This window comes from Nicotiana attenuata, unplaced genomic scaffold (genome assembly GCF_001879085.1).
Source record: "Nicotiana attenuata strain UT unplaced genomic scaffold, NIATTr2, whole genome shotgun sequence".
Classification (NCBI taxonomy): domain Eukaryota; kingdom Viridiplantae; phylum Streptophyta; class Magnoliopsida; order Solanales; family Solanaceae; genus Nicotiana; species Nicotiana attenuata.
The window spans coordinates 117,956-131,090 of NW_017671613.1; the positions used below are offsets into that span (position 1 = coordinate 117,956).

Sequence of the window (13,135 nt, forward strand, 5' to 3'; positions counted from 1 at the left end):
GAGAAACAAATTAATAATCTCTAATACAACATGCTCATCAATGAATCCTTTTCAACAATAACTAATAGAACAATGAATATGCAGCATATCTAAATAATTTCCACTATATAAACCTCTTTAAAGATTTTCTAGTAAGGAATTTGGATTGTATCAAGGGCAGAGCTAGCACCAAAGCATGTGGTGCAGTGGACAGGACTGCTCCTCCCTTAACTAGAGGTCTCGAGTTCGAGACTTGGGTATGGAAAAATCCTTGGTAGGGAGCGCTTCCTCCCGAAAGGGGCCCTACGCGGCGCGAACCCGGATTCGATCGTACCCAGTAGCTTTGGTTCAATCCCTGTATTTGTCTTAAAAAAAAATCCACTGAATATGTATAAATTCTTAATTCAGAATCTAAAAACATAAAACAATTAAAATTCTGAACTTATAAGCTTGAAATCCACTCTGCCACTGTCTATAATATTGTATTCAAAGAGACAAATTTTTAAAAAATAACCAATACGAGGAGAATTGATTAAAACAAAGTAAGCCAAATTTACTCGTAGCCTTTTGGACAATATTTTATTGAAGTTTGAAAAGAAATATTTGCAGCTGAAATTGAAAAGAAAATTAAAATTGTATTTTAACATTTCTTTTTTCATTTTTTGACATATATGTACTTTGAAAAGATTAAATAATACTATTATTGTACGTGAAATAATATTCTCTTTCACTTAAAATACTCCTCGAACAGATTTTTTAAATATTAACCAATATTGTAAATATTAAACGCAAGAGCAATATTAATAAATAGGAGTATTGAATACTACTACTATAGTATTATTTATGCTCGCCTACTGTACTGAGTGTTCACACCTCAAACCTTGGAACCTACGAAGCAAAAAGGCTAAAAATATAAACAAACTTTTTAGATAATAAATAATAATTACGCCAAAGGGATATACTGTAAAACAAAAGCAGAGTCAAAATATGATTATGTAAGAGTGCCTGCATAAGCACCAACTACAACTACTACTACTACTATAAATAGCACACATAAATCATTTCTTGGAAAGCTCAAACGTGTTCAATCCTTATCCTTCTTTTTTTTTCTCCTTTTTTTTTATTCAAGAGTTTAATTGGGTATTTGTTAAAACAACCAAAGATTGGATTTTTTTTCCTCATTCTGTGTAAGAATTTTTGGGTTTTGATCTGAGAGAGAAAGATGGAGGGTGTTGATTACTTGGCTGATGAGAGGAGAAAAGCTGAGTTTGATGTGAATGAGATGAAGATTGTTTGGGCTGGTTCTCGCCATAATTTTGAATTATCAGATCGTATCTCCAAGCTTGTTGCTAATGATCCTGTAATTCTCCTTTTCCTTTTTTCCCCTCAGTTTTTTATTTCTTGTTTGACCCCTTTTTGTTGGATAATCTTTATGGATATGGCTGTCGGTGGATATGAATCATGGTTTTTGTTTCTTTAGAACTGATTATTACAGTATTTCTTTTTTGTTTATTTGTTTGTTTGTTATATGGATGTTTGATGCTTTGTCCTTTTTTGTTGGTGAATGAAGATGGTGATGCTGGAGAGAAAATCCTTTTTGTGCTCATTCACTCTATTTTAAGAGAAAAAGATTTGATTTTGATAAGTTTTAGGAAGCCAGTCCGGTAGTTACTTATCCGCATCGGGTGTTCACACCAAACCAGTTCAACTTATCATGGTTAAGTGGTCTAATGACACTAATTAACCACGGTTAAGTGATAGAAGTGAATGTGCAAACACATGTCATGTTTCTAATTGCATGGTGCAAACAGCCAGTGCGGGTAAATTTTTACCAAGCTAGTATTGTGTTTGATTTTACTGAGATAAACTGATGATTACAGTATTTCTTTTTTGTTTGTTTATTCGGGTGTTTATGTTTTTTTTTTATGTGTGAATGGATATGGTAATGATGAGGGAAAAAAAAACCTTTTGTGCTCAGTCACTGCGTTTTAAGAGAGAAAGATTTGATTTTGATAGGTTTTGGGAAGCCAGTAATGTGTTTGATTTAACTGATATGAAACTGACCACTTTCTGTATTGAACTTTGATCAAACATTATTTAATAGGCTAAAATTTTATTGAAGTGGTGTGGATGAATCATTGTTTGGTGTTAGAATTGCTCTGAAGTTATGAGGTAACAAAAAATGTAAAACCGTTGGAGCAAGTGCACTAGAATTTTTTTGTAGGGACTAGTTTCTAGTGTTTGGATAAATGCTAAGTGCTAACATGTATTTGAACTTTAGGATGATTTAGTTAGTAAGTAAAACGTTTGTGAGAAATTCTACCATGTTTTTGTAACGGATATGCTGTCTGATGCATTCTGTTATTAGTGTTTGAAAACTAGGATTGTGATGCTGAAAAGCTACTTCTTTTAGGAGTAAAATTTTCTCCCTTTTTTTAACCAGCCAAAGCAACTGTCTTTTTATGCTCATTCAAATGCGATTTGGTTTAACATTTCCATTTTGATACATTTTAACGTACCACTGGTGCGATTCAGCCGGTGAATGTTTTGGTTGGAAAATAGATCAAAAACTTTACAGTGCATAAATTTTGAATGACTTGACTTTGATAGGAGGAGATTATGTTGTTTGGTGCATGTCATTTGTTTGGGGTTGGGGAGGGAGATTTTGAAGGAGGGTATTGTCTTGTTTGACTATGTTATTTGCTTGTGCCTTGTTACTATTTTGCATGTCCTTAATCTTTACCGAGTGTCATTGTGGGATATAGGGCTTCAGTAAGGAAGGCAGAACTATGCTTCCCAGGAAAGAACTATTTAAGAACACGCTAAGAAAGGCGGCATATGCATGGAAACGGATCATTGAACTTCGCCTTTCTGGTATGATTTTGTTTTACTTTTTAATCCTTATCATATGTTTTCTGCCAAAGAAGAGCTGTCTTATTAAGTGCATGCTGATTACCTTGAATTTTTGTTTCTGCAGAAGAAGAAGCAGCTAAGTTAAGGCATTTTGTAGATGAGCCTGCCTTTACGGATCTTCATTGGGTAACATCTTGTTAGGCTTTTGCTTTTGCCTATGTTAAATTCTTGCTATGCTACTGCCTATATTGAGTATATACATGCATAATGCGATTGACGATTTTTGAAAAGAAACACTAATGTTAAAGTCGGTGCTCTTGTTTTTTCCCCTTTGTATTTTCAATTGCTTGAAGCCCTTGGATTGTGGCTCACCTGCCACCATTATTCTCTGTTAGGGAATGTTTATACCGGCCATAAAAGGACAGGGCACAGATGAACAGCAGAAAAAGTGGTTGCCGTTGGCCTATAAGATGCAAATAATTGGGTGCTACGCTCAAACTGAACTTGGACATGGGTCCAACGTGCAAGGCCTTGAGACCACTGCCACATTTGATCCTCAAACAGATGAATTTGTCATTCATAGTCCTACATTGACGTCAAGCAAGGTGAGAATTATCCACTACTTGCTTTTCCGGGTTTTGTTCTTGCAAAACAACTCTCCATATTTAACATTTTGAGGAGTGTGATGCTCAAAGTGTATGATACTCTTTTATGCAAGATATACCTCCTATACAGCATCTTTTGCTTGTATCAGTTCAATGTGCTATTCTGAAATGGCTGTATTTGCTTTATTATTTGCTGATCTATTACAATATGCTTATTTCATAATAATTAGTGGATTTTTCTGATCTCTGGCTTTTTACAATTTGGATTAGTGGTGGCCTGGTGGATTGGGTAAAGTCTCTACCCATGCTGTTGTGTATGCTCGTCTTATAACAAATGGTAAAGACTATGGGATTAATGGTAAGTCAATGATTCTCATGTCACAAGATGGTGTAGTGCATTTTAAATTTTCAGGAAAGTTGCACTTACATTTTATTGACTAATTCATATTTTAGGTTTTATTGTCCAACTACGAAGCTTGGAGGACCACAAACCTCTTCCAGGTGTTACTGTTGGAGACATTGGAATGAAATTTGGAAACGGGGCATATAATACTATGGATAATGGGGTATTAAGATTTGATCATGTGCGCATTCCAAGAGATCAAATGCTGATGAGGTTTGTTCTTTACCTTTTTCTGGTATTCAAGTTTCAGCTTTTCGTGTTTAAGTAGTCTTACAAGCAGCAATTCTGGAAAGGTTTACCAGGAGTAAGATCAATAAGCTTTAACTGTTAGGAAAATTTGGAATTTCTGGCCTCTAATTAAGTGAAATGATAATTGCACTGTTCAAAACATTACTAGGCTGAATCCCGTTAATACATGAGCATAATAACTGCTGTTGGCGAACCTAAAACTAAATCTCTTTTCTGTATCAATGATTTTGGTATCATAATTTTTGGCTCATTACCATACTATATTACGTGGTAGTTATATATTTGCTCCTAAAATTTCAGGGTTTCACAAGTTACAAAAGAAGGAAAATATGTCCAATCTGATGTTCCCCGACAACTTCTTTATGGGACCATGGTATATGTTCGGCAAACAATCGTATCAGATGCTTCAAATGCTTTGTCTCGGGCTGTGTGCATTTCAACCAGATACAGTGCCGTTCGTAGACAATTTGGTTCTCAGAATGGTGGACAAGAAATTCAGGTAATCTTGGAAGCAAATCCTGTCAGTAGTAAAGTAGATGGTCATTTGTAATGGCTGGGTTCTGATCTTTCACTCATTGCATGCCATTTTATAGCATACTCATGTTGGTGGGGGCAATTAATTATGCAAAAGAGGTGGACATTTTTGTGAATTTTGATTTTAAAATGTTCTCTGTGTTTCATGAAATGCATTTGCTTATTCAAAAGTGAAATCCATACCAAACAACTTCCCATACCAGTGCCACTAATGTCGGCAAGCACAAATCCAACATCTGTATTAAGGGCAATCTCTAGTCTCATATTATTTGAGTGGAGAGAGTGAGTTTTGAAGTCTGCATGTTAGTTTATAAAGGGGGTGGGTGGAAGGACTTGCACTTTTCTCTTTTCATTATCCCTGTAGAATTAGCCATTAACCCCTTACAAAAATCCCCAATAACCCAACCTATGTTGGATTAAATGCCTGCCCAAAAGAGATTTACCATGCTCAATTATCTCGGTGGTATCTTCAATAATTTTAACTGGCAAGGGAAGGGGGAGTCTGATAATGTTGTTCTGTGGTAGATATCAACGAGATCCTATGCAGTAGCAATTCGAAGAGAACTGTGATTTGGAAAGTGAGCATAAGATTTTTCTGGCAACTTTTTATGTGATGATCAACAATTAAAAGTATGCGCATCTTTGGGTTGACTTAAATCATTAAACAAGTGATATTTATGCCAAAACATCTCCCAGCAAAGCCAATTGCTGTACTCCAACATTTTCGTACTAGGAATCTTATGGCTTTAAATAATTTATGTTCATTAACTTTATCAAAGAAAAATAATAATTTATCTTCATTAAACCTCGTGACTCAGGAAAAAGAATATTTATGCTAACTGAGTCTGGGATATTTCTGGCACATCAAGACTACAAAATCTTTCTGCTACGTGTATCGTCATACTTAGCACAAGTGTTCATATATTTATGTTTTTCCAGTCGAATAATATTCTCAGGTGACTGCACATAGTCATCGTTTACCAGCTTGAGAGTTGTAACTAATGCTCTAACTGCATGCTTTTATGCAGGTGATTGACTATAAAACTCAGCAAAACAGGCTCTTTCCCTTGTTGGCTTCTGCATATGCCTTCAGATTTGTTGGGGAGTGGCTGAAATGGTTGTACACTGATGTGACCCAAAGACTGCAAGCAAATGATTTCTCAACATTGCCTGAGGCGCACGCATGTACGGCGGGATTGAAGTCTTTGACAACCACTGCCACTGCTGTAAGTAGTGACAACAACTTTGATTGTCCACCTACCTTGCGCTTTACAATCTTTGATTGACGCTGTCATCCTTGTCTGGGGCTTTTGGGTCATATTTCCAAGTCTTTTACATGAATTATGTATAAGGGAGATGTTAGTTTCTGTTGAGAGTGAAATTTTATATATACATGTGCAGAGAACATATTAAGAAAAATATATGGCTGAATACATCTTTAAGTTTTGCCTGAAATTTTATATATACTTGTGGGCATTGAAATCTAATATTTGGCTGATTAAGATGCTGTGATGATTGAGCTGTCCGCTATAATGTAGTCTCCTAAACAATCCTCATTTTTATTGGGATAAGAGACTAGCGAGCGGGTCTTCTTCAATTGTATTGGACTGGATTATTTAACAGTTAACGTTCTCTTGAATGTACCTTGGGATTTTTTTTTGGACCTGATCTTTTCTTCAGATTCAAGAAGAACTGTTGCTTGTTTAAGAAAAAAAGAAAAGAAAAGAACTTTTTCTCTAATTGTTTACTTGAATCCATTGTCATGCCATTCAACATAACATGCTTCTTGCCTCATTGCAATTTTATTCCAGGATGGAATTGAAGAATGCCGAAAGTTATGTGGAGGTCATGGATATCTATGTAGCAGTGGACTCCCAGAGTTATTTGCCGTTTATGTCCCTGCCTGTACGTACGAAGGAGATAACACCGTGCTACTACTACAGGTAAACTAATTGTTTGTTGAAGGTTGACATGCCAGTTCTAAGTTCTTCTTTAAAGGGTTTGTGTGGACTTAGAGATCCTTTCTCAACTTGTCCAGTGGTGGTAATTTAAGCCTGTCTACAATATTTAATTATTGAGCATAGTGATTTGTTTTTGTATAAATTTTCTATGCTTCAGTGTGTCATTGTCTTTTTTAAAAAAATGAAATTTCTAGCAGCTAAACATATTGGTCCTGGATTTAACACTTTTGAGTTAATCTTTTGTTGTTAAAATAAGAGAACCATCAAATGAGAAGTATTGAGAAATTTCTGGAAAATGTGAATTCTTACTTAAAGAGTTTTCTCTAACCTCCATACGTCCCTCTTTATCAAGGTCTTTTAGAAGTTATAGATATTCTATAATTTAGTTTATCAATGATTGGAACTCGAAAGTGTGCAGACTCTGAACCAAGGGACATTTTGTCACTTCATGAAAAACAGAGATTTTTTGGTAACTGAGAGGAGACGAAGATAACTTTTTGAAATAGAGGAAGTAGATAAGAATGAGTTGATGATAGAATGTTAATTTTTCTAAAATTCCTAGTAAAAAAAAAGTAAATATTCCTAAAATTAATGGATGAATCGAAGTGTCTATAGGATCAGTGGTTGAGCAATCTTTTTCCGTGGGCTAAAATTTGTTGTTGCATCAATAAGGTGATTCTGTTGGGGGTGTTATTCCCTATTGCTCTCCCAAAAGCAAGTCTCATGAGATTTGACACGACACTTCTTTATTAAAATATTTGCTTGTGAGCACTTAATTGTGAGGGTACAAGTTTAGTTGCGAAGGGCCAAAAGGTTTGTAGAAGCAAGAGGTGAAAATTGTTGAGTAAAGCTTGTTTTGTGTAGAAAAACTAGCTGGCTCAAAAGTTGTTCGAAAAATAGTTTTACTGCTCAATATTTTTGGGAACAACATTGTATCGCTGTGATCCACTTGTCATAGCTGTGTGTACATTCCTGAATGGTACTTTATGAATAGGATGGGTGTGGCTTGTCTGTTCTTTCGTTTGTTGTGAAACCCCCCCCACCCCCCCCCCCTTTTTTCCCCACAACCCCCAATGAAAAATCAAACATTTGGTAAACTTGAATGTTGAAAGCTTAAATGAGCAGTTGAAGTACAACAGATACTTGAATGTTGAAAGCTTAAATGAGCAGTTGAAGTACAACAGATACTTAACTGTTATATGAAGTCTTATTACAGCGTCTTCTGATTCTGATATAATAGTATGATATTTTAGATCTAGTATTCCAGTATGAACCATGCTGTGTTTCATGTAGGTTGCGAGGTTTCTTATGAAGACCGTGTCACAGCTGGGCTCCGGAAAGAAGCCAGTGGGTACTATAGCTTATATGGGAAGAATTGAACACTTGATGCAATGCCGTTCTGATGTGAAACAAGGTAAAATTCTTGCAGCTGATCCTTCATTGTTATAGTTACAGTTCGTTCTGAAAGTACTTATTATGGTATCAGTTGCCTTAGAAAAGGATGCGCTTGTGATATTAGTAAGTGTACTCTTATGTTCCTCGCTTTTACTTTCATACTTCAACCATGTAAGAATGCCTTGTTTCGCCTTTCAATTAGCCTCCTATGTTTTTTACGTACACAAAGTAGATGGCTGATTGTGGTTGTTTTCCGTCTCCTGCAGTCAAGGACTGGCTGAAACCTAGTGCGGTAGTTGAAGCATTTGAAGCAAGGGCTGCCAGAATGTCTGTTGCTTGTGCTCAGAATCTTGGCAAGTTTGATAATCCAGAAGAAGGTCCTCACTTTTAAGCCATTGCATCTTTCTTATTCAATTCTATAATGTTTGACTATCAACCAGCTTAAAGTTTCTGCATGAAGTTTAATTCAACGTTTGATAAGTGTATTTATTTTTCTCGCGATCAAAATTCAATTTATATTTTTCTTGCTTTGTCCTCCTTTTTTAGGCTTTGCAGAACTTGCAGCTGATTTAGCTGAAGCAGCAGTTGCTCATTGTCAATTAATTGTTGTCTCCAAGTAAGCTTCTTACTACATTCTCTTCTTGTAAGAAGTCGAACAATTTTATGAACCTGCAAACGCTGTTTCATTCTTGATAAGTACTATACCTATGAACTATCCAATTGGAGAGATTACAGAATTTTCTGTTGCCTATTCGTTCTTCAGCTGTATTGATTTGGCTAACTAGTCTGCTTTTTAGCAAAGTATTTTTTCTTGCTGAAAATGGTATAATCGTTTCCTAAGTTGATAAGGATCTTCGTGTTGTAAAGCATGAATTGTATCTGCTTTAAGCTTCTCGATAATGGAATTTACCAGGATTTGGTTGAGAACATCGTGGATTATAGAACTTTGTTAATTAATACGTCTTTCATCTCATTAAGGTTTATTGAGAAGTTGCAACAAGACATTCCCGGGAAAGGGGTTAAGCAACAGCTGGAGGTGCTTTGCGGTATCTATTCCCTCTTCCTTCTTCACAAACATCAAGGAGATTTTCTCGGAACTGGCTATATCACCTCAAAGCAGGCATCACTTGCTAATGACCAGCTCAGAGCCTTATATTCCCAGGTTCGTCTCGTTAAACTTGTTTTCTGTCATTTGTGCTTGGAGGGTTGAAGCTGCTTTTACTGATCCATTCCTGTTTAATATCAGCTTCGTCCAAATGCTATATCGCTGGTTGATGCATTTAACTATACCGATCACTTCCTTGATTCAATTCTTGGACGTTATGATGGAAACGTGTATCCGAAACTGTATGAGGCTGCATGGAAGGATCCTCTCAACCAATCAGATATAGCTGACGGCTTCCATGAATATATTAGGCCACTACTCAAGCAGCAACTGCGTACTGCTCGACTGTGAGGAAGAATTACATATATTTATAGCTGTTGTATTGTGCTGTGCCAATAAACTAAAATTTGAAATACCATCTCTCTTTTGGATGATGGCATCCTTTATGACTTACACACCGATGATTGAGCAGCAGTAAATCTTGTTTGAATAAGATTATTGAACTCTTGAAAGGAAATTGTGATGTATGCTCTAGTTACTTTTCCTTCCCAGAACTATGAAAGGAAATAGATTAATTTTTTGCCTCAAAATGAGTCCCTGGTATTGGCTCCTTGCCCTTGTAACGAGCATCCTATGATTACTATTTATCTTTTTTTTCTGTTTTTTTTTTTGTCTCTTTTCTGATTTTTCGCAATTTATTGTGAAGCAATAAATTTTGAATCGAGGTTTTGATTCATGTTTTTTTTTTTTTTTTTTTTTTTTTTTTGTGTGTGTGTGTGTGTGAAGATTTTAACAAACGCATATTTTAACTTTGAGCCATTGTCTTAAAAAGATGTTAAAAACAGATAGCAGAATGGCTACAAAGTTTTACAGTAGTAAGTGTATATTAGCTTTCTGATTCTTTTTATTTCTTATTAATTCGGTTTATGATGAGTTTGTGTTATTTTTCATGGATAGTTTGGTGAAATGTTAATTGAGAATGATCGAAATGTTTGCCTTTTTCTCTCAATTAATTGGTCTTTTATCTTCTCAGTTATTGCTTATTTAATATGCAATTAAATAAAGTAATGAAAAGTTGTAACTGTTGTCAATTTTTTAATATTAGTCTGTTAGACTGCTTCTGTTATTTCTATAATTCTTGAAAGCTTAAAGTAAATTGGGTTCATCTTGGACACATTTCTTTTCAGAGAAATAATACCGTGGAAAGGGGCGTATCTTCTTTAAAACAATTGTGTCAAAAAGAAATGTTAAACAATTCTGTTATTCTTTCGCGATAATTTGTTGTTTTAGATTTTCTTAAAATAAGTAAGTGATTAAAGATTATAAAAAAATGAAATGGTCTAAATAGAGGGGAGTAGGAAGTAACGACTCCTCCACCTATTCCTAGTATTGTTCTCCTTTATTTTTCCTTGATTGTTTAAGATTGATTATATTTTGTAGTCCTGGATTTAACATAATATCACAAAAATATAAAATTAACCAAACTTTGTTAACCAGGGGCGGACCCACCTAGAGCCAGGATGGTTCATATGAACCCCTTCGTTGAAAAATTTTGGTATCTTATATAGGTTAAATTCTGTAAAATATAGATAATAACCCTTTGTTGAACCAATTTGACCGAAGATGATCCTTTGGAAAGATGGTCAAGTGGGTTCCAACTTTAGTTTAGGTCGTGAGTTTGAAACTTGGCTGCAGCACTTGGGCAGCTTCTTTTGGGTAGCCCTTGTTTAAGGGACTAAAAATAGTTACAGTACCTTGTTAGTTTTTTTTTTTTTTTTTTTTTTAAATTTTTTTTTAAGAAGGCTTTGATTAAAACATAATTAGGATACAGAAGTTTGAATTGGACGGTATGTCCCAGTTCCAATTATATCAAAATATAAATGCGGTAAGATAAAAGGTGGTGGATTTTCAAAATACAAAATATCATTTGATTGTTGATCCATTTTTTCCTTCCCATACTTGGCTAATGCATCCGCCACTCCATTACCCTCTCTCAATATATGGTGTATCATGGTCACTTCGAGTTCGTTGATCATCGACCTGAATTTCTTGGCTTGTGACTGCTACTGGGTCTACTGTGAGCTCATTTGCACGCCAAAGAAGGACTATCCCTCCTGAATGACCATGGGCTGCTACTTGAATAAGATGAGTGAAATCAAATTCTTGTAGTAGAGCAGTGTGACCCTGCATTTTTATCTCAGTGAGGCATAATATGGGCCAGCTTAGTAGGTAGGAAGCATAGATTCCTACGAAATTCAAGTCCATTAGCTCCCCCACAATTCCATAGCATTATCTTCATAAGATGATCGCTGTGATGAGGACCCCGCTGGGGTAATGATAGTTCCAGATGCATGAGCAAGTGTGGGGGCTGGTAGAGAGCATGTGGTATTATGTTTTCGTTGAGTGTTGGTATCATCAATACGACATATTTGTCCTCCAATGAGTGAGGGTTGAGTCGCACGTTCAATGATGTTTTCTCCAAGTGTGGTGGGATGAAGATTAGAAATTTTCTTTCGATATTTTCTCGCATGGAGATTGTGAGAGAGTCGTTCAGTGTCAATGACTCCATGAATGTCTCCGGAGTGTCTGTCTCTCCTTCTTCCCGTGGTTGTTGTTGATTTTCTTCCATTGGTGGTGACAGTGATGCTGTGAGTGGATACATTCTCATTTGAGCTTGATAATGTAAATGCGTAGTTTCCTCCAGTGGTTGTTGATGAGGCACAAACCATGACAAGTAATTGTGAGGTGGGGGGTATACCAAATCTGGTAGTGCTGATGAAGATGCATGTTCCATTAATGGATATTGAGTAGCTGAGTTTGAAGTTCCAAGGTGGTTATCTCCTATTGGTGCAGAATTTGCATGGCAAGATCATGCTGCATGGGTGTGTAAATGCCTTGTTGGATGATATTGGTTGCCCTTGTTAGTTGATTCTCTATGTGCTTTAGTTTTTATCTCTATTTTGTACTTTCTTTTTATTTTACATTTCATCTCTTTACTAAAATCTAACAGGAAATATTTTACATTTTATTTTACTTTATAAGGATCAAATTTTCTACAAAATGAAATCTTACATTATTTTCTTTTAACTATTCTAAAAGTAACATGCTCTCGATTTTTATTTACTGTTTTAAAAGTTATATTTTCTCTATTTTCTCTTTATCTTTTACCTTATTATGGAAATTCAATAATAACTCTCAAAATACGAAAGAAGTGAAAAAGAATGAACGGAAGGATACTGCAAGTTGTTATTATAAAAATAAAAACCTAAACTTTGTATTGAATTTTAGATTTATTACTCTTGAAATTAATATTATCATAAAATTCTTACTATAACACATAAAGAACAATTTGTTGTGTTGAATATCAAATTTAGTATCTTAAACGCAATATAATATTTTTTTCTTTTATTTTCAGAATTGAATTATTTTATCTTGATAATATCATTTATTTGCATATATAAGATATGCTCAAATTATGGCAAATGGCAAAAGGTATCAACGTCAATAGATAATATTAATGTTCATTAAAGCATTTTACTTTAACTAAGCAAAAAGTGTCAATAGATAATATTAATGTTCACTAAAACAATCTACTTTAACTAATAATTCAATTATATTTTGGTTAGTCAAATCGAATGGGGTGAGATGGGTTAGAGTGAGATGCTCTCCCCTCTCTATAAGGAACTCCTGTCTCCCACCCCAAGACATTTTCTAGATTTCCATCACCCTCCAATGAACACATACAACATTAACAAGCCAACCCAAACTAGAACAACCTTCCCTTCCTTAGAGGAAGAGACAACCCTCCAAACATCAATGGAAGGGCTAGCCAGCCCCCATCTCAATCCCATGCACACCTCTCACTACCCCCCCAACAGATATGAAAATTAACATAGACCAACACCCTAAGGAAATATCAAAAGAGGTAAACAACCCTAGCAACAGTAATACAAAGAAGATATCCTTCTTGGATACCTTAATATCTAACACGAACACTGACCCAGATGGTAGCCAAGTAACAGTGCAACAAAACTTGGATTGATATGAACCT

At 35.3% G+C, this 13,135-nt stretch overlaps 1 protein-coding gene across 1 annotated transcript; it reads left to right on the forward strand.

Annotated features, from left to right (window-relative positions):
* The first annotated feature begins 981 nt into the window (after positions 1-981).
* On the forward strand, positions 982-9,724 carry LOC109209299 (peroxisomal acyl-coenzyme A oxidase 1). The gene is made up of 14 exons (XM_019372546.1): positions 982-1,339; positions 2,745-2,853; positions 2,957-3,018; positions 3,228-3,437; positions 3,708-3,795; positions 3,891-4,053; positions 4,390-4,588; positions 5,652-5,849; positions 6,435-6,566; positions 7,878-7,998; positions 8,246-8,356; positions 8,526-8,595; positions 8,958-9,141; positions 9,226-9,724. The coding sequence occupies exons 1-14, from the start codon at positions 1,202-1,204 to the stop codon at positions 9,433-9,435; spliced, it is 1,995 nt and encodes a 664-aa protein (XP_019228091.1). The 5' UTR covers positions 982-1,201; the 3' UTR covers positions 9,436-9,724.
* Positions 9,725-13,135: the final 3,411 nt, after the last annotated feature.